At 38.4% G+C, this 20,871-nt stretch overlaps 2 protein-coding genes across 3 annotated transcripts in view; one reads left to right on the top strand and one right to left on the bottom strand.

The window, feature by feature from the left end:
• Window positions 1-323: 323 nt before the first annotated feature.
• On the bottom strand, window positions 324-20,606 carry elovl5 (ELOVL fatty acid elongase 5). Of its 2 annotated transcripts, XM_066697145.1 has the most exons (9): window positions 20,453-20,606; window positions 19,709-19,789; window positions 14,702-14,766; window positions 12,761-12,948; window positions 5,944-6,021; window positions 4,707-4,878; window positions 4,309-4,433; window positions 3,536-3,670; window positions 324-3,209 (listed from the first exon to the last, which is right to left on the bottom strand). In XM_066697145.1, exons 3-9 carry the CDS (start codon window positions 14,757-14,759, stop codon window positions 3,081-3,083), a joined length of 885 nt encoding a protein of 294 aa, XP_066553242.1. In that variant the 5' UTR covers window positions 14,760-14,766; window positions 19,709-19,789; window positions 20,453-20,606; the 3' UTR covers window positions 324-3,080. The 2 variants fall into 2 exon arrangements, with proteins under 2 accessions (XP_066553242.1, XP_066553243.1); XM_066697146.1 differs by lacking the exon at window positions 19,709-19,789 and having other exon boundaries at window positions 20,453-20,589.
• Window positions 7,284-20,871, top strand: part of eloal (elongin A, like) — a 46,612-nt gene continuing 33,024 nt past the window's right edge. Inside the window, exon 1 of the mRNA XM_066697143.1 lies at window positions 7,284-7,356. The gene's annotated coding sequence lies outside the window, so the exon portion shown is untranslated. The remainder of the gene's footprint in view (window positions 7,357-20,871) is intronic.

Below are 20,871 nucleotides of genomic sequence, written 5' to 3'. Positions count from 1 at the left end.
AGTTTGTCAAACCATTGGCCAAAAGAACCTGAACAACATTGTGCAGGAGCATCTTAAAGGCTATCCCTGTTGTTGTTTAAAATGTATGACTGAGATGTACAAAATGATGACACCTGGCAATCCCAAATGTTCGCACAAGCCCCGGATCCACGCTTTCTGTGAAAACTGCAGCGGACTGAATATTTCAGTTCAGCCCTGAGTGATAATTGCTAAGTGTCCCATTAGAGGGGAGATCAATTAACATCTTTGGGTCCAGGAGACTGTATCTGCTGTGCCCTTCCTCTGGATTCCCTTCTAACCTTGTAAAATCCAGAACAGGAGTGTTTAGTGTGACATTAACGCCTTTTATTTATTCAAATACAATGACATTACAGTTATATAACAGCAGTATTTCCTTCTGTCACAGTACTGTTAGGGTGTTATAAAATCGTGATCGAGCTATGTCATGGGTTTTGTCTTCCTTGGAGAAGAACAATAATTTGTCCACAATTTACTATTCATTATTTGGATACATTGTTTTTAAGACTATGATAATATGTTGATCCACCACAAAAAAATAAAAATTACATTTATATATATATATATCTAACAGTGCTTGTCAAGATTTCAAATCCAGTGCTATGCTGCAAGGGCTGATATGTTACAGTTTGATGCATATGAACATTTTAACGATCTATCAGATATTTGTTGACACTAATCTGTTAATATAATGGCTTTCAAATCTCTACACAGGTTTACAACGTTTCTACTTCGTGTAATGTTGCTCTGGCCTCTGCAGTTCTGTATTAAGGCAAATGTGTACCACAAGCAAACAACATTGTTAAAATGAAGTGTTACAATAGCATGCAGTTTTTGACAACAAATTATTTTACCACAAAAAAACAACAAAAAAACATTTGGGACAGAAAGAATGAGCACCTACAGTTAATCAGCTATTAAGGCAAGAATCCTTATATAGTCACATAATAAAGGTAAGTGATCAGGTGTTTATATTTCCTTTCTTGGATTTCTTTACTGCAGTGATTCACACCTGTAGATGTCAGCCGTTCTTCTTCCCGTGCAGTGATGTAAATGGGCTAATGAACAGAGTGTGGAAATGGAAGAGGTCCAAATGTTTTAGCTTAGAAAAAAGTCCCCACTCAATTGGATACATCTTCAGAAATCATAAATAACAGGGTTTACCTCAAAGAGTTTAGAAACTCTTGAAACACTCTTTAGGGTATTTTTATTGATCCCCCTTGACTGTACCCCAAAATAATAATAATAATAATAATAATAATAATAATAATAATAATATAAAACAAACATTTTAAAATATTTTGAAAATAAATCCACAGCTGTTAAAATCAAGATTCAAAGCAAAATAAAACAATTTATATAATCCTACGCATTGACCATTACTTTAAATTATACACTAGAGACTTGCAATGGATCTGGGAGATGTTAAAGAACACAGAGAAACTTAATTTTACAAAAGCAGAGAAGAAAACTGGTTTATGAATTAAACCAGATTTTTTGTTCTTGGGTGCTACTTCTTGACTGATTGGGAATATATGGCTTATGCAGTATTGCTGTCCTTTAATGCTAGACAGGAACATCTTTTCTTTCAAGTGAGCAGTTTCGACCATGTCACTGTACATTCAATAGTACCAGCAGTATTTCATATTGCAATAAAGGGCAGGGCAAACATCCAGCTTCACACAGGAGGACACTTTGCAGTAACTAGTGATTTTGACAGCATCAACAGACTTATATATATAAACATGTTGCTTGCTTTACTTTAAAATATAAACTGTCATCTCATCTTACCTCATTCGTTCCAAGTTGTACTCAAATCTCTAAATGTACATTAAAGCATTTCTAGAGCCAAACAAAGTGCCTACAATTCTATTCACTAACCACTCTTCTATTGTAAGGCTAATGATTTCCACTAAATGCATTAGTAAGGACACTGTACAGCTATTACAGTAATGAGTCTAGGACCACTGATCTCCTGAGTGAAACAATGTAATGAGTAATACATAGCACTAATATTAGATTACATTTGTGTTTTTAACTATAGTTATTCTGAGCTAACTATTTTGAACCTTCGTTCGAGACGTGTAAACTGTCTTTCGTGTGCTTTGTGGCAAAACTGGATCCTAAGCCACTAAAGGTATCGCTTGAGGCTAGCTTCATTATTTCAGTTCCTATAAAAAAATATACTACCCTATTCATTTGCACATTATTTAAACATTGTGTAGTACAGGAAGTAAAACTCTTTAAGCTGCTTTCTGGTGGCTTAGCAATATTGATTTCCACAGCATGTTGGGGGGAAAATAAGGATTGATAAATTCAATTTTCCCATTAACACCTTACCAAACGTAGAACAGACCCGAACAAATTAGGATGTCTTACGTCGAGTTTCGATTGGACAGACCTGCTGAAATGTGAAGTCAATACTGGAAGTAACTACAACATGAATACACACAGCTATGAATGAGAGCATTGGTCTTAATAAGTAAGTGTTAAGGGTCCCAAAATATTTGTATCAATTAGCGGCCTTTGAGCTAAATGTATTTTAGGCAAGGGGCATATTTATGAATTACTTCTGTATAAAAGTATATAACGTTGATTCAATTTAAGTGGAAACCTTAGGCGAATTGTACGGTATGTGGGATATGTTTTTAATTAAAATTAGACTATTGACACACCGATATCTTGCATTTGACAGGTCAATTATATTTTAGAATGTGTCTGGCTCTTCTTGGTTAATTTGTATGTGAAATCAGGCAGGCAAAATGGAAAAATACACCGGTCTATTTGTTTTTATATATATATATATAAATAAAAAGGGAAATGTACATTAAGATATTGTTCCCCCTAACCATTATGGGCCTTGATTCAATATGAATAATAAACAGGTTTGATGTACAAACTGTCTATAGGCAATTCCTTAGGATTAAAATGGCTTTGGCTTTATGTCTAAATGGGTATATATTAGGATAAACTAGAATTTGAATTAAGATCATTTTAAAATTATTTTCCTAGCATGAGTTTTCTTCATGTGCTAGTTTTCAGATTGTGAGACTGGTAGGACATCAGTCTGCTCGCTGTTTCCTGTGCTTTAGGTTTTCCATCGCAGACACTCCGTTCGAATGGCCGTTCATCGACAGAGCAGAGCCGTTCTGATGGTCCTTCCTTCGGGAAACGCCTTTCTTTTTGTAGGTCTTCACAATAAGGGAAAAGAAACATTAATCAAACCACACACACAGACACACACATTATACATAATGGCACAGTTTAAATTAAAACAGCCCACCCACTAAACTAAATTCCAAACATGCTGGACCCATATTATGTATTGCAGATTGAATTTTCACCTTATTTATATCCAAAGCATGTTTATGTTTCCCTTTCCTTCAGTATATAGTTTTTTCCTAATGCAAAAGCAATGAATGTTATCCTCCGTATGAATCATGTATGTTTATCAATTGGTATAGTATGTTTTCTGCTACACAACAATGCCTTTACAGTTCAGCATGATTTCTTTTACCTGAATGTAGAAATTTGAGAAGAGAGCGATCAGAGTTATCATGTAACATATCTGGAAATATAGCCACCCCATTGGGAATTTACAGGGCCATATGACAGCACAGGTAGTCTGGAACATTGTTAATACAAACTGGACCTGAAAGAAAGAAACAAAAGAAGACGTGTTATAATTCCTAATTTTCTGACATGCAAACATTGTCTGCTACAGAAACAGATACGTTTCACTCAGCCGTTCTGACTTAACATTTTAAATAGGCGTGGGAGATGTTACAGAAACTTTGCAGCAACCACTAGTTCTTACCAACAGTTCACTTTTATAGTCTGCCTTTGAAATTCAATTTTAGTGAAATCGAGACTTCCTTTTTTCCCCACTAACGGCTGATTATTTGGAAAGAAAACAAAAAGTCTAACGGTTGAGCTTGCAGAAGAGAAATGCTATTGACGTGCTATCACCATACGTTTTCACAAAATGTGCTCAAGGAAAATTGTGCTTCTGCCACCTGTCCCAAACCACAGATCTTAGCATGCAAACATCTGCATTTCTTTTTATTATTATTCAGCTTTAATTGGGAATCATTTTCAATTAACTCGGCAGATCGATGCGTGTTTTAATTGCTGAGGAGGGCGAATCTGCATGCCGGTGTTTTGCTGCACAAGATGTGGACCGTCTTTCTGGTTGATTTACAATTTTAATTATGCATGCCATGTGGCTCTGGGACACCATCCATCCACAGTGCATCTGAGTGACCCACAATACAAGATGCAGAAACTCACCAGCTGTCCTTGAGTTATGTACTTTTTCCACCACAAATAAGGCCGCATTGCAGGAACGGCTGAGAGTCCGTAGTAGGAGTACATCAACACATGAATGAAGCTGTTGAAGGTGGCCCCAAAATACGCTGTGAAAGCACATGGGGAGCAAGAAAATCATGATCAAATTACATTTACTTTCTTGAATTAACAAACAAATCTGTTTTCTTTTACAGGAAGCAGCATCTACACTAACTTATAATCGTTTTAAAAAGTTGTAAGTTGTTATAGCATTGCTATAGCAGTGTGATTGTGTGTGTATGTGTGTGTGCATTTTGCATCACTATATCCTAAGTAGATAATTCATAAGATCAAATGTGTAAACAGTAAAGAAAGGAGACTTCACATTGAAAGGCACTTACAGTGTCCACAGGGCACCCAGTTCATGACAAACCACCAGATGTTCAGCATGCTGGCATGGTGGTAGACATGCAGGAATGTGATTTGGTGGTTATTCTTCCGTAAAATGAAGAAAAATGTGTCCATAAACTCAATAAGCTTGGAGAAGTAGTACCACCAAAGCACGTTCACAATCTGAAACGAAGAACAACAAAAAACAACACATGAAGACAAAACTTCAACAGATGTACTGGAATATTGCAGCTTGCTATTTCGGGTGCTTTTACACAATTAAACATGCTTAGATTAGTCAGAAGAAGTCTGAAATATACAGGCACCATGTCGTTATACGCTTCTACATTTCTTGTGCTGAAATGTACCAGGCCACGGCGTTGACATGTACTGTCTCATCTGCTTTACTAGCGGTGACTCATAAATTGTTGAGGTACATTTTGGAATGTAAGCGAATCCAATAACCTTGACAATACATCCCATTTAAAAACACCTGGAGAACAATTGTGTCTAGTAACTGTATCTACAAATCTAAAATATTCTGCTTAGGCAAGCTGTTAATACAATCATTATATAACAGCAGGTGCAAGTGTGTGTGCTCAGCAAGGGGAGCAGTCTTGTGACCTTTCCCGAGTATTACACACAAATCTACAGAAAGGAAAACAGTTTGCTCAAGGACCCCAAAGGACAAAAAAATTATATAATATGGTTTTGAACACTGCAATTATGATTATATAAAATCACAATGGTAACCCACTGCAAAATATAATTCTGGGTATTACACCTGTGTGATATATACTACATAATTGCTTTGCTAATGATATTCTGATAGAATTTTAAAGATTTGTGAATAGAAGAAACTATCTCATAATATAAGAGCATCCAATTTCTCAGGCTCTTACTTTCTATGACAGTGATCTAACTGTTCATACCCAGGAGAGTGTCTCCTAGGAAACTGTTTTTCTTTCTTTTTTAAGCGAGGGAGGGGCGGGGGGGATCAGGTCATGCGACCTACTTCTACAGATTCGGTAGGCAACTAAAACCCACGGCTATAATGAGCACATTTTTAAGAGAAACCTGGGTATTAAAAGCAGCTTTTGGCACTGAATGTCAGTGGATGCAATTGCTGACATTAATAAACATCTCAGTCATCACTTCAGTCTGTCGATAACAGTTCACAAAAATGGTAAGTGTTCGAGCTACACTCGAATCTGACCGAGGTTTATTTTCAGTTAATTTCTTCCTTACCCTGGTGTCGGCTTCCCCTGCGCTGTGCGTATCCTGGCAGAAGAAATTATAGCGTCCTTGCCATACTCCTGCAACAAGCTGCAGTGAAAAAAGGTCACCGCATTTTAGAGCTACTGCCACCAAAAATAGATCGTGCCAATATTTAACATTTACATTCACAGGAGACATTATCTCTTTTTATCACTGTACATGTATGTGCACTTGTAAAACATACATGTGTGCATAGAAACCTGATTGATTTTCAGATACACATTCCAAACAACAGAACAAGGAAAAAACAAAGACAAAACAAAAATGAATTTTCATGCAAAATATGCTCATGATTAGCCTTTTCCTGATTTCTGAACAGGCAGCTGATTAGCCAGCCTAATCTTTTTTATTCAAGTGCTGTGTTACTCTTATTGTTACTGTGTCAGGGTCAGGGTCAGTGAACACTCAATTATACGAAAATGATCAGGCCATTTCCACTGGAACTTGACCCAAGTTTGGCACAGGCCTGGGTCAGGCTGTCATCAGAGGGGAGGAAGTTATGTCACTATGGGGTGAGGCAATGCTCACTCTACAGTGGTTACATTCAGTCACAGCACCTTTGAATTGTTCTCATAAGAGGCCGCACCTACCCCTAAATAAAGAATATAGCCAACATCTAAGCTATGCCCAATCCACAAATCAGTCTGTATTAATCAATCTAATAGAAACACAACCCTAATTTACGGAAAACTCTAGCCCTATTCAGTCCCAACATGACACCTAAATCACACCTGTAAGAGATGTATAAAACTAGTGAGAAGTTAATTCTGTACATCTGAATTACTATTGAATAGGCATTTATATTATCAGTGTCCTTCAGATTATTCTCCAGTCCCTGGAGAGTCTTGCACAGGCCTGCAGGTTTGGCAACTCTAGGTGTTTTTGACATTTGTCCCCTTTCATAAATTATTAAACTTCTGAAATGTCAATTTAAAAGGAATTAACAAAACAACAGCAGAGAACACTTTGGACATTGTGATGCTGTCACAGGTTTCACATAAAATGGCCGCCAGAAAGGCCCTTGCATCTCCACGGCATTCTGGGGGACGTTTCATTGCTGGGGACCACCTGCCCACGACTGGCCAGTGGGCTGTATCAAGAAGGAAGTGGAATAATTCTTGGTTGATGGGGGAGGTCGTGTAGAAGAGTTACAACGCTGTCTGTTTTGTGTTTAATTCAAATCGTTAACTGCTTATTTAAGTCAGCTGTTGGACTTAATTAGTCACGATTTCCATGTGTTCAAGGTATCCGGTGATTTAATTTATAGAGGCTTGTAAAAAAGAGAAGGAGAGAAGGGGAGAAGGAAACAAAGCAATATTTGCTACTTGGGAAAGGGGAGCAGACCTCAAGGAGTTTGCTGCAACTGGGAATAGAAGAAACCTGGTAATCAACCTTTTGCTTATTGACTTGACTTGCGAATTTGGGACTGATACTATGTCTTGGCTTTGTTTGTCTGTTTGTTGTGCGTTTTGTGTTAGCAGCAGCTTAGCGTTTAGTCAGGCTCAACTGGGAGCTAGACTTTTGTTTTGGTGGTGTTTGTTTTCACACCCCAGCACTGTATATAGTAAAAACACTATAGTTTACACCACATTGCCATGCCTTCTGCGTCTGCTTCCTTAAGACCCTGCATAATTATAAGCCCAGCACCGTGTTCAACCCCCCATGGTGCCACAACATGTATAACATAATCAATAACAAATTAAATCCCATGAAATTGCAGTAAAACAATGCATAAGTATAAAGAGAACCTGCATACTGGTTACTAAATGTTTTGACATTATAACAAATGCATAATTGTCTGTTCACTATTCATGTTTTTCTTACTACTCCAATTTGAATTTCCTCTATTTTGAAGAGGGCCGTCTTCCCTTGTGTCTATTCCCAGTTGTGGGCAGATGTGTTTCTAAATACCACAGCGTTGGTGACTCATTTCTTCCTTTCCTTTAACACAGCCCTAGTGGATATGCAATGAGTCTGAGGTTGCAAATGACAGTAAAGCAACTAAACCACCACTTCTGGTTACAATTAGGCCACACTGCTGGTTCACTTGGGTAGAAATAGCTTAGCTACTTAATGTCAAAATGTGTATTGTAAATGTATGTACTGAAGCCTCGGTTCAAACCCTATCCAGTAAATATAACTTTCTCCACATGATGATTCAAAAAGCTTTTTGCAAGTGCATTATTGAGATATTACAATTTGAAATTTAAGCTTAAATTTCACTGGACAATTAATAATAATTACTGAGCATCCATACCATTGTTTAATGATGAATACCAGTTAATTCATACCCGTTAATTATCAAGCACTACAAATAACTGCAGGATCAGTTTTCTTTTTTTCCAGGAAATAAATTGTTTGTACGCTACTTGTATTATATTCAGTTTTCTATTTGACATAACTGTAAAGTTTAGTAATGTATGCAGTATCTCTTATTTAAATCTGTAAATCAATTTCTTATTTAATGGGAAGTGGGAAACTGGGAAACGAAATATCCCAAAACAGTGTTCAACTAATCATTATAAAACAGTCTTTGACGAGCCTCAAGTTAGGGCCAGTGTAAACCCAACTGAGAAATGAATGGCACATTCGCACTGGATCGTTTTCTGAAAGATGACCGTCAGCTTATTTTCTTTTCTCAAGCGTCTCCTTCTCTCGCTTGTATACCGAGTGCTATTTCCATAGCAACTTTTATCTTGTGGCTGCTCTTTGTTTATTGTTGTACAGCTGTGTCTTTTTCTGCACCCAACTGGTGTTGCTCAAAGGAGCCCTTGTTGAAATGTGGCTTTAAGATTAAGTTGTGAGTGGTTCCTTTTTATAACCGCATCTATGTGATTGATAAATCAACCACATTTTACTGCAGAAGAAATGTATTGACACGTCCAGCAGCTTAGTTTTTGCTTTGAAACTTGTATTAGCAAATCCTAATAAATGATACCCTTTGTAATTCATTTATTTAAGTGTCTTCAAATGTTACAAATGTTATTGGTTTAGCAATAACGGCATTACAAATTAATTCATATATAACTCCATTACATCATAGTGTGCTATGTTCCAACACCTACCTTGATAGAATTTGCAGGGCCTGTTTGTTGAATATTTTTAGTTACCAGCTAATAGATTTTCTGTATACTTTTTCTTTTTCTACTTGACTAATCCTTTTATTTTCTGATCTTGTTTACCTCCCCAATTCAAATAATATAATCACTATACTAGAAACTATTACAAAAAATACGAAGTATAATTTTTTTAAATAACCGAACTGAAAAGAGCTTTGCTACAAGTACTTTATTAAAGAACAGTGGAAAGAAAATGGAAGTGGTTCTCATTATATTAGTTGGAATATAACTGGCCGGAAAAGGAAGAAACAAAGCCAAACTTGAGCCTGCAGGTGGCATATTTTGCCGATTTCACGGCCTACAGGGATTTGTCTTCCGTTTCTTACTTCAGACTACGCCCCTTCTCTAACAATACACAAAGCACAAACTGACAAAGGGCCTCTGCATTGTAGATCGAGAAATGACAGGTTTTATACTACATACACACAGCAAAAGAACTTTAGTGAGTGTATAATGGGCTGAATCTGTCCGACAGTTTCAGCAGCTTTTCTAACAATAAAACCTACATGACCTTCAAAGCTTATGTAGGTTTTCCGTGAGAGACCTGCTCAACTGACGCATCACTGACTCCCAGTGAAAGGGCCGACTTCCCTTTGTAGTCGACATGAAATCCTACTGTGCTTGTGTTAGTATCAAAGGGAAATGTATTGTCACAAATTCTTAATATTTTCTCTGAACTAAAATTCTATTATAGTTCAGGGAAAATATACTAATATATAAAACTGTATTTAACTAAACGATAACTGTTGAGTTATAGTTTGTTTCCTGCTATTTTAACAAACAAACTCACGTTAAATATATTTATGAGCTTCCAAATAAATTAATGCAATAAATGTCACCCAACTTTGCCTATTCACAAACTTAATGGTGAACTGAGTCTGAAGGATTTAGCAATAACTTCATAAACTGCATATTCATATTTTTGGGTTGAAATCGTTGCAGCCTTTGCCAGCTCTTGAACACGGTACTATGATTATTGCAGGAATAAATATATTGTTTTAGTAAAGCTATCATAAACTGATTGGATAGAATAGCACTGAATTAATTATAAGGAATGGAGATTGAATGTGAAACCCCTGATCTTTCTGTGTCTAAGAATAACTGCAGTGCCAATTAAGTAAAAAGCTATCTCGATGACAGTGATTAAAAAATAAACTGTCTTCTGCTGATGTCAGTATTAACTGGGAATCCATCACGGGTTCAGGCTATAATTTTAACATTCATCTGCTGTATAAGAAGCCATTGCAATCTATTATCAGATCACTCAGCGCTTGATTTGTTACAACACCCATTGTGATCAATATTAGCATTTATATCTAGATAGGGAGGAAAATCACTGGACTTGTCTTTGTTGCCAAAATCAGGTAAGAAAATCTGAAATGGGGCAATGCTGCCCATGTCAGCTCTTCTCGTTGGCTTTTAATGTTTCTTCTCGTTAGTTTTAATGTTAGTCATTTCTGTCAGGACTCAAGACAGAAGACAAATGCATCTTTCATTACTTTAAAACCCCTTAGCTTTTTCATTTACTCAAAAATTGACTTTTTATGTAATTGTGACACAAACACTAAAAACCTTCCTCTCCTCAGCACTTTGATTGCACAACATCAGCAGCTACTCTGTACTTTAATTGAAAACGGCTTGACGCAACGAGGGCCAGCCAAGTGCTCAGTCTCAGGCAATTAAGAAGTCCAAGATTCTGTTTAATGAAACACAAAGGTTCACGGCTACTATATGGCTATGGCTATGATAAGTATATTCTAGAATTAACATTAGCATATGAAAGTTGTGAAACTCAAACTGCAATAAAACATTGAAGTAACATGATATAGTCTGTAAGAATTTCTAGTATGGATCAGTAACTAGCCTATATCGAACTATTACATCATTTTGGCTCATATTGGGCCTGTGTGTATCTGTCTGTGTCTTTAAGTCTGCAGCAGACAGAGATACTCAGTTCTCAAAACATCTGATTTCCCTGCCGCGACACTTTCAGAGATTGAGGTGTAAACATGGCTATATTAATAACATACTTTCCTGTTGTCTCTGAGAGTTATCCACAAGGTTATAGAAGTGGTGCAGTGGAATGGCACCAAAGGGTTGGACAGATCTACTCATTCGCTATATTGTTGATTATTCAGTAGACAATTTAATCTGTTAGCCTTAGGTATTAATCAGTATTTAATGCATATTCATTGATTCTTCCTAATTAGTCCCATATATAGACTTCTCTTTGTTCACTTTCGAGGTCTCAACCTATAAATAACCGCACCTATTTTTGCTCAGGGCTCAGAACCTCTGTATCCCCGTCACATGTTTCTCTATATTATTTGATTACCATAATACAATAAAAATCGTATTGATTCAACATGATCTTGTGCATTCCTTACACATCAGATTTCTTACAAGTCTACGACATGATCTCAATAAGGCTGTGTTTCTTATGACAAAAAAATGACAATGCAGGAATAGTCAAACTGCTGGCTTACAGAACAGAACAATGCCTTTTCATGTCTTTTTTTCAGCTCCAGGTAGAGCATAAACTGAAGTGTCTGGTTTTCCATGACAACCACTCCAGTGATTCCCACAAACACAGCCAGTATGAAAGGCGAGGCAAGATACACTGCTGTATTGCAGCTTACTGAATAAGCATCAACTACTAGGAAGGAAAAAAATAAAAAAATAAAATCTCCTCGGGATTCAAAGACAATGACCTTCAAGTGACAAAAAGGGCAGCAGCAGCAGCAGCAGCACATTTCCCTAGGAAGATAAATCCCCAATTCATCTTAAGGTGACTTTGCTTTCAGGTTTACTAGTTTCCTTGCTTGAAAAGAGGGGAAGAACATTGTTTGGTGTAGGCTATAGAGAGCTAGCCTGGTTAATCCCTACAGATTGCATGATGTTTACAAGTACAGCATGATGAAATTCAGTGGGAAAATAACAGCAGGTCTACACATTATTAGATACATAGTCAATGTCTTTTATATGGTAAATGATAATGATATTCAATTTCCATGTGTTAGAGGAAGGATTTCCCTATGCATGTGTGAAGAAGAAACTGAATCTTACGCAGTATCCGGTACACCACAATGCTTGCAGCCAATCTTTGAGGGCTGAAGCCTGCCTTCTTATTGTGCTTGTCACTACAATGACAAGGCATTTAATCCTGGCACTCTGCTTCCTCCATTGTGTGCTTTGGAAGTGTCATTAACTCTTTGTCGTATTTAGTTTCACAAAGTCCAGCAAGCAGGAGATTAAATACAGCGACAACCAAACATCAGTTTCTGTTAATGAGCTGAGAAACTCTCTAAACATTTGTGTACATGAGCCTTTATAACCATTCTCCTAACCCTGAACCTAAAAATCAGTTGGCCTGTATAGTCAGACCTATAGTAACCAGAGCTTTATATTTTCATACTGCTGGAGAGTTTTAAGTTTGTGGATTAGCCACTTGCACAAGACAGTGCAACCCTGTATTAATGCAACTCTTTCAACAGCACGACTGCAACCTTCAGCGCCAAACTAATGTTCTTCCCTTTCATGATCTCTTGCTGTTCTTTCGATGGTTTAAAAGAACAGTGTGGGCTGTTTACGGGATTTTATCCAATGTCAAAGTGTGAAAACACACACACACACACACACACACTTAATAGTCAGGGTTTCTGTCTTACCTCGTAGAACATGTAAAAAGACAGTAGCGTTAGCCCAAGATTATAGACCACAAGAACCCCCCTGCAAGAAAAGGGCTGCTTATTTTGCATGTATTTAGGTCCTATCCAGACAATGGTGAGGTACATCAATGTAAGCAGAACGGTAGGGATATAGTTATCAAGTAGTAACCACCCTCTAACCCTGGGATCTGAAAGACAGAAAAAGAAACACCATCAACGTTTGTGCAGCAGTAGGTGACATGTCAGAATACTGGCAGTTTTTTGGAAATGACATACAGCTCCAGGCCCATCAGACTGCTTATATACAGACTGGTTATCAAGATATCAAGCAAGGAAATAAGGGCTTGCACTTTGCGTAACTCCAAGAGGTGGGAAATGAAACCGAAACATGGAAGTTCTAAGGAACCTTGTGAACTCCAGGGCCAAAATACAAATGATGTGTGTTCAATAGTCTGCTCATGTGTGACAAGGTCCTTCTGGCACCATAAAGGGCAGCTCTGATGAATATGGTCTATGCAAAAATATTCTACTGAGTTTGGAAACGCGTTTTGTAATATTTCAGGCCATTCCAGAAAGTGTTTGTGATATTATTAGTGAATGGCTGTGCTCCTGCAACAGTGTAGCTAAGCAACAAATCAATCCGGAGCGCAACATGAGCTGATGGCACTAATAAACATATTCATGGAAATAAATCACAACACTGTTCAACATTTGCATAGGAAATGTTTTAAGCAAACCAAACAATATTTAACACTGTACATGGGCTTGCATATTTCAGCGCAGAGTAGAACAGTATTGTATTTATATGTACTGCATTGAGCATTTTCATTTCACTGCCTCATTGTTTTGTTCCATTATATACTGATTGCTATGAGGTAATATTTAAGAACAGGAGTATACCTTTTTATCTGTAAAATAGTTACATTTCTTTAAATATTGCACCTTTGTGTATGTCAGGACGTGGGTATGTATTGCAAAATCGACTGAGACGTGTGGAAACATTTCTAGGAATTTGATTTTGGCAATAATTATCATGATAAACTAACATGATAAAACAGCTATAACTTATTTGTCTTGGACACAATCAATTAGGTCAACAGCCCATATAAATAGAAATTATTAAGTCACCGTAAAGCGTATAAAAGCACTGCGACAGCTACAATTACATTTTCTAGCTCTTTCAGATTAACAGGTAAAGCTCTTTGGATTGGATACAATACAATAAAACCAACAAATAGATATTATTTGTGTACCTTATGCCTTCCTCCTTCTTTTTCAGTATTAACTCTTTTGCAATCATTCATTTAATGTTTTAAACAATATATCTGGCTTGTAAACATGGGTGTGGTATAGCTTATTGCTCCATAAGGCATACATAATTACAGCTTGCATGCATAATAAGACTTAAATTGTTGTCTGGTCTTTTTTGTGCAATTGCAGCATTTGTGGGAACAGAATATAAGTCCGTTAAACAACCACTCACAAATTAAATGCACTATTATCCTACTGACCCATGTGAAAATGTCTACGTCATGGTAGCTCAAACAGTTTTAACAATGGAGTCGACGCAGAAAACCACAAGAATTCTAAAATCCATAATCTCAGCTATTTGTAATATTCAGTCTCCATGTATACTTAAACACGGCAAAGTGACCTGTAAGCCAAATATGATGCCATTTCAATGATACACAATATGCATCTTCATAAATGGTTCAATTAATCAATATAGCTAGTACCTAGTACATTGTACTATAATATGAACAGATACAAGACCATATTGTGGAGAAAATATGTTTCGTTTAACCTTCACAATGAGAAGGAGAATATGTCTTTATTTACTAATAATACAAATACTCATTTGTGAAGGGTAGCACAATCTGCTCAGTAGGCATGTGGCAACAAATGTATGGAGTGCTAGTTCCTTCCAGATTCAGAACTCACCTCTTGGACCCATCCAGGAATCGATATACACATTTGTCACTTGGTTGATGGCCTCCATTTTAACCCTACAAAAATGTTCAGCAAAAAACATTTGTTAGAGAACTTGTTCATACACATTCGGTCACATTTTTGTCATTTATAACAGGTGACAAATTATGGTCTTATCACATTTAATTCCATTGGTATTTTCCTGAACAATTTACTATCAATGATCTAAGTTAATAATACAAGTTTCTTCATATTTCTTGAAGGCATATGTAATGCTGCATATTGTATGCAAACAAATTATGTAATGAAGAATGTGGTTCATGCCACACCTTAAGGTTAAGTTTAATTGCCAGCATAAAAACATACATAATATATCAGTGACTGCATTTCAGCAATGCATGAAAGACATCTTCAGTTTTTCATTCCATCAATAAGGCTTGGCCAATATGTTATGTGACGCACGTTCTGACCGGCTGCTATAGACAGGGGAGCTTTGCCAAGAGCATCATTTTGTGCCCAGCTGGTGTCTGATTCTTTGGTATCTGTGTGACCATGCACAATTGAAGAACACTTCAATATCACTCCTGGACTTTGTGAGACTGATGTACTATTTATGTAACTCATGTTTAAATAATGGGCAGCATTTGGTCTTGTTCAATGCATGGTCTTTAGCAGTGCCATGCTCACCATACGTTTCAGATACTGTTAGGATTCAAGAAACTTGCCAGCAGGATTGTCTGCTCTAGTAAGCCCAGAAAAGATAGCCTTTGTCTGCTAGGTTCGCGATGTTAGAGGGAAATGCTTTAAACAGCCTGTCAACTCTGACTCGTTTTCAGCTGAAGCTGTTGAACAAGTTTTATGTGTTTAAATTGCCTTTTCTTTGCATGTTTGCAAAGCCTATTTGTTTAAAATTAAAATGTAAATCCTGTCTTTTCTGTTTATTTTATAATGAAGAAAGTTTACATTTAAAATTTGCGTGTTTAATCTTAGGATTCTTTAAACGATTGGGGTTAAATAAGACTGCTGACCAACACGCCAAATGCAAATTCCAATCATGACACTTAGTGTAGGCCTTGTGCTTGCCAGAGGCCTCTTGTGTCTCCCCAATGTAATCCTCCCTCAGATATTCATTTGGGATTAGAAATGCTAACACTTTGTCCATGCTTTTAAGTTGGAGTACTGCACAGTAGCGTTTAGGGCTCTGGAGTCTGGAGCACAGGGTTGTGTGTTCAGTCCCAGGTGGGAGACACTGCCGTTGTACCCTTGAGCAAGGTATTGTACCTAGATTGCTCCAGTACAAAATAAAATGTAAAAATGGGTAATTATAATGTGACATGTTATTAAGTTGCCCTGGTTAAGAGTGTCTGCTAAGAAATAATCATGAAAAGAAAATGATAATAAACAATAAAATGAAACCACACCGATTTTCTCTCCTTTAGCACTTTGAACACTGAACCCATTTAAATCAACATTTAAATTCCAACTTTTACACGGAAACTTGTTTTAGTTAAGCCTTCATTTGGGTATAACCTTGGGGACATCCTTAACAACGTATTTACAGCAAACTAGGTGGATTGACAGTATTATCGGGTTTTCACCGCATACCCCTATTGTTGCTACTGTGAGCTACGTACCAAAAATGATATGATGGTTCGAGATGGTAAACTTTGGGTAAAGTTCATACCACAAAGAATTGAATTACAGGAATCATTGCTGACTGCAGTTTCAGTAAATCAACAGCATTTTCAGTACAATTGTCAATGATAATTTTATGTGAATTTTGACAAAACTGCATACTTTTTTTGGTAGTTGTGGACTCAAAGCATGTCACTGTGCTGTCAGACCAAATCAATGAAGGGAGAGCTGTTTCCTTTGGCAGATGGTCCCCCCTCTCTCTCTCGCTCTCTCTCTCTCGCTCCTTCACAACAGGCTCTGTCTAGCAGGATGCTGTGACATTTCTATTATTGGCACTAAATATATATTTTTAGCTGTTTTCTTTGAACTCTTAATTGCGTCTGGTAACTCGCTTGTGCAGTAGAAAAGCAGAGGAATGTACAGAGTCGATGTATATGTATTACCCATATCAAAAAAATCAAATATTTGCATCTGGATTTCATCTTTGACATGAACCCAATCACTTTCACACCATCTTGCTAGCTACACAATGTAATAGCAGTTACGTAAACATAGCCAAACAAACTATGATCTACTGTCTTATTTCTTATCTTTAAGTTTGGCAAAACTCAAGAACTAGCTGTCTGTGTCTTACACGAAACAAAACACAAATGCATCCCAGCGGCCTAACTCTTAGCAATAAGAAATGTAAGAACACTGCTCAGATACTGTACTGTGAAGTGACGCTGATAGTGTACAAACACACTGCTGTTATTGTACCTTGAATTTTGTAGGCAGAGGGATTTTTTTTAACAATAGAAATAATGGGCTATTATACTCCAGCTATTCCTCCCTTATCTTCTGGATAAAGTCAAGTTCTTTCATAGGCGTAGAAACAAAGGCCTGTTTCTTTAATGAACAAATGTAACCTGATAGTATCCCACTGCACTGGCTGTGTTTTTTTTGCGAATTACAGAAACACTGTTGCAGGGAGCGAATGTGGTTCAGTGTGACTAGATCAGCCTACTGCATTTTCTGGTTCTTTTGATACTTGGCCTTCACCTATAAATTCAAATAAGACTAAAATCCAAGTTGATATACTGGAGGGAGCAATAATATTGTCCAAATGCATCAGAGGAAAATACACTCTAATAATAATACATACAATAATACTTTAATAAATAATAATGTAACTGTAATTGAAGCTAATTTGTTGCTAAGGAATGTATATTGTTAGTGTTCAAATCTGTGACTACAGTAGATAAACTAGCTACTGCACAGCTATTAAACTAAACCCCTTGCTTGTACCATTGCAATTTGCAAGCTTCCCACACCACCAATAGTACCTTAAGCCTTTTTTTGCCGCAAAATAATATATATATATTATAATATATATTAGTTAATTTTAGTTTGAACTGAGTTTGACTGTGCACACACTTGCAGGCTATGAGTGTTGCAGTCTACTCCACACAGACAGGCTCTCTCCGGGTGGGTCCGGCCTCTCCCAGTCTTTTTCCTATTTAGGAAGATGCCAGGCATTCGTGTAAACATCTGAAACACAGGCTACATTAGCTGCATTTCAGCTTCATGGCTTCTGTGGATCCCTGCCAGCTGCTTTTAAATGGATTCCACGGGCTTCATTCAATCCCGCTGATAAGATAAACTGATCCAGCATTTTGCACTTTATGTTTTCATGAGTGATCCAAAGTGTTTATTGGACAATGTTAATGTTGTGTAAAACGACGGTATTAATATTAATCACGCAGGTTGAAAAGTAGTCCAAAAAAGCCTGGCTAGACACCGATACACAGTCCTGCACATTACACGACTTTCTCAATTAGGAGATCCACTATTATGATTTAATTGAGGGTGTCGGTTCAATTGGAACTGATCCAATAGACTTTCACCGCGCTGTATATTAACGGCTTGGATTATAATATTGCAGAAATATGAATATACATACAATGTTATCTGGAAACAACAAAATAAGTGGAAATTTACTGGCCCAAACAGACGCATGTAACAAGTAGCAACTGGAAAGCAGAAATGCTTGGAAGTAAAACGTTACATCTAGGCAGACAATATAATAATCTATACCAAAGTTTATTTCTTTATTGACAAATCACAACGAGTTTGTCAGACTTGCTTTGGTTTAATCCCTGCTAACACACGACGTTGTAGCAAGGTAATATATGTGAGTGGTTGTTAGTTTGACTTTGGACTTTATCACACTTCTGCTGCATTTCCTCATGAGTGTAGAGCAATGCCATTAAAGCCTAGCAGGCGTGTGCAAAGATGCCTACTGTTAAAGGGCAGCCGACATACACTGAATATTAGTAGCCTATTATTGAATTCATATCAACAATAAATAAATCAATGCAAATAACCTCCCAGTCCCACCTAAAAAGGCCACCTATGCAATAAACCCATAGAATCTGGTTCCTGTTGTTTTCCAACACTACACATGTCTTCCTTCCTCCCCCTCAGAAGTAAGAGTTATAATTGTCACCTGGAGGGCAGGGCGGGCACAGATGGCGCAACTCAATCTTCTGCTTTTTCATTTACAAACAAGACATTTGGAAATCCCCTCTCCATGAGCTGCCACTATTGCAGTACAGTTTCTTTATGGCGTCCCCACACACTTGCTAGTTTAACCAGGCTAGTGTTCATTATTAATAATGATAACAGTGCTCATCATCAGGACACACAGACTCAGTTTGGATTAGTGGCATGTTTCCAGTATCTGTTCAATATTAACACACAGATGCACACTGTTTAATACAGTTTCGTGTTCCTGTTCTGCATTAGTACCAGCACATATGTGTCCGTCCCTTCACCTTAGTGTGTCCAGATCGGCACTGTAATGTCTGTCCTATAAATACACTGAAAAACGGAACCGAAACCCTGGAGCGACCGCACGCATTTCGCCAAGGTGCACTTGCGCCCAAATGCGTTCACTTTTGCACGAACAAAAATACGAAGTTATGTCATATTCAGTCTCGATTATTATAATGATATGCCGAACAGACGGCGTCACAGTAATAACTTAATACACTATTAAAAGGCACAAAGACGGGATGCAGCGCAATGAAGCCGTCCTCCGACCGTTTGCAGCGGCTGACAGCTCCGGCCCTGCCCAGGTCCTTTTCACAGACATCAACTTTAAAACAAGTCGGAAAAACAGCAACCCGAGCACACCATGCACACAAAGTGCTCCCCCCCCTCAATAAAAAAAGTGGAAAAGCCGAATAAGTCATGCAAGCGCTCTCGAAAGATGTCCTCTGAGCAAGACGGAAAAAACCAATCATGCAACTCCGATGCACAGAAGAAAAGCACATCTAGTCTCCGCAAACGAGCATACGAGGAGATCTAAAAGTGTTCAAGTACAAAAGATAAAACAATTACCTGTTTTTGTCTGCCTGGGAGGATGCGTGCCCTTGGATGCCCAGCCCCTGAAGAGAAGAAATGAGCCGCTAGACCTCTTGCCTGTGGAAACAGTGCCAGGAACACATGAGCGCCCTGGCCCGGAGCCCTGAGCGTCACTGGGGCTAGTGACGGCACCTCAACCCACTAGACATGTGCCATGTGACCCGTCTCTCTCATGGGCTCCTGGCATCTTTAACAAAACTGCCCAGCGCAGTGGGACATGTGCCACCACAATTTGCACCCAGAGGATGGTGAACTTTATTTGCCTTTTCGTGGTCATCCTATCATTATGCCAAAGTGCCAAAGCCAAAAAGTGTGCCGGGTGATGGGCAGCTGCTGTATGGAGAGGATGGCCGCCGTGTGTGTGCTTGGTGTGGCCGGGCGCATGTGTGGAGCATGTCTGGTAGCATGTGCGGGCGCATCACACGCAGAAAGCGGAGGAAACGCCTGTTGCAACATTTGTAGCGGAAAACATGACCAGAGAATAGAAACCGTAGCAAAAAGTGCTCATGAAATATCCTACTCATAGAAACAACAACAGCCAGCTAGATAGTGGTCACGAATAAGCCTGCAATTACAGTGAATGCTCGGTGCATTAGTTGTAATGTAAGGAATTGGGTGTTTTTGTAGTTTCTGCCCTTTTCTCAATGAAACTTGACCTTTTTCTTTGGATTGTATGTGGAGTGCTGTCCTGAAAAGCCCCACTGCAGCTTCGTCTCTTACCTCTATTGCACTTTAGTGACGGGAAAGTGAACTTTAGCTCATGTCACAGCGGCTGAGCCCGGTGCCGACCCCAGCAGCAGCGGCGGCGGCAGATGCAGGAGGAGAGGCTGGCGCGGCTGGCGCTCCGGGCTGAGCGGCTCTCTGTATCACCCCATTCATCGGGCGTCAGAGGCGGCCAATCACAGGCTGGCTTTGGGCTGAGGGAAGAGACCAATCACAGGCTGGCTTGAGCAGACGGGCACCAATCACAGGCTGGCTTGAGCAGACGGGCACCAATCACAGGCTGGCTTGAGCAGACGGGCACCAATCACAGGCTGGCTTGAGCAGACGGGCACCAATCACAGGCTGGCTTGAGCAGACGGGCACCAATCACAGGCTGGCTTTGAGCAGTGCGAGAGACGGGCAGTCTAATCCCCCAG

Source organism: Amia ocellicauda, chromosome 23, assembly GCF_036373705.1.
Source record: "Amia ocellicauda isolate fAmiCal2 chromosome 23, fAmiCal2.hap1, whole genome shotgun sequence".
Lineage (NCBI taxonomy): Eukaryota > Metazoa > Chordata > Actinopteri > Amiiformes > Amiidae > Amia > Amia ocellicauda.
The sequence above is the reverse complement of the archived record's forward strand: the minus strand, read 5'-3'. Positions and strand labels throughout refer to the sequence as shown.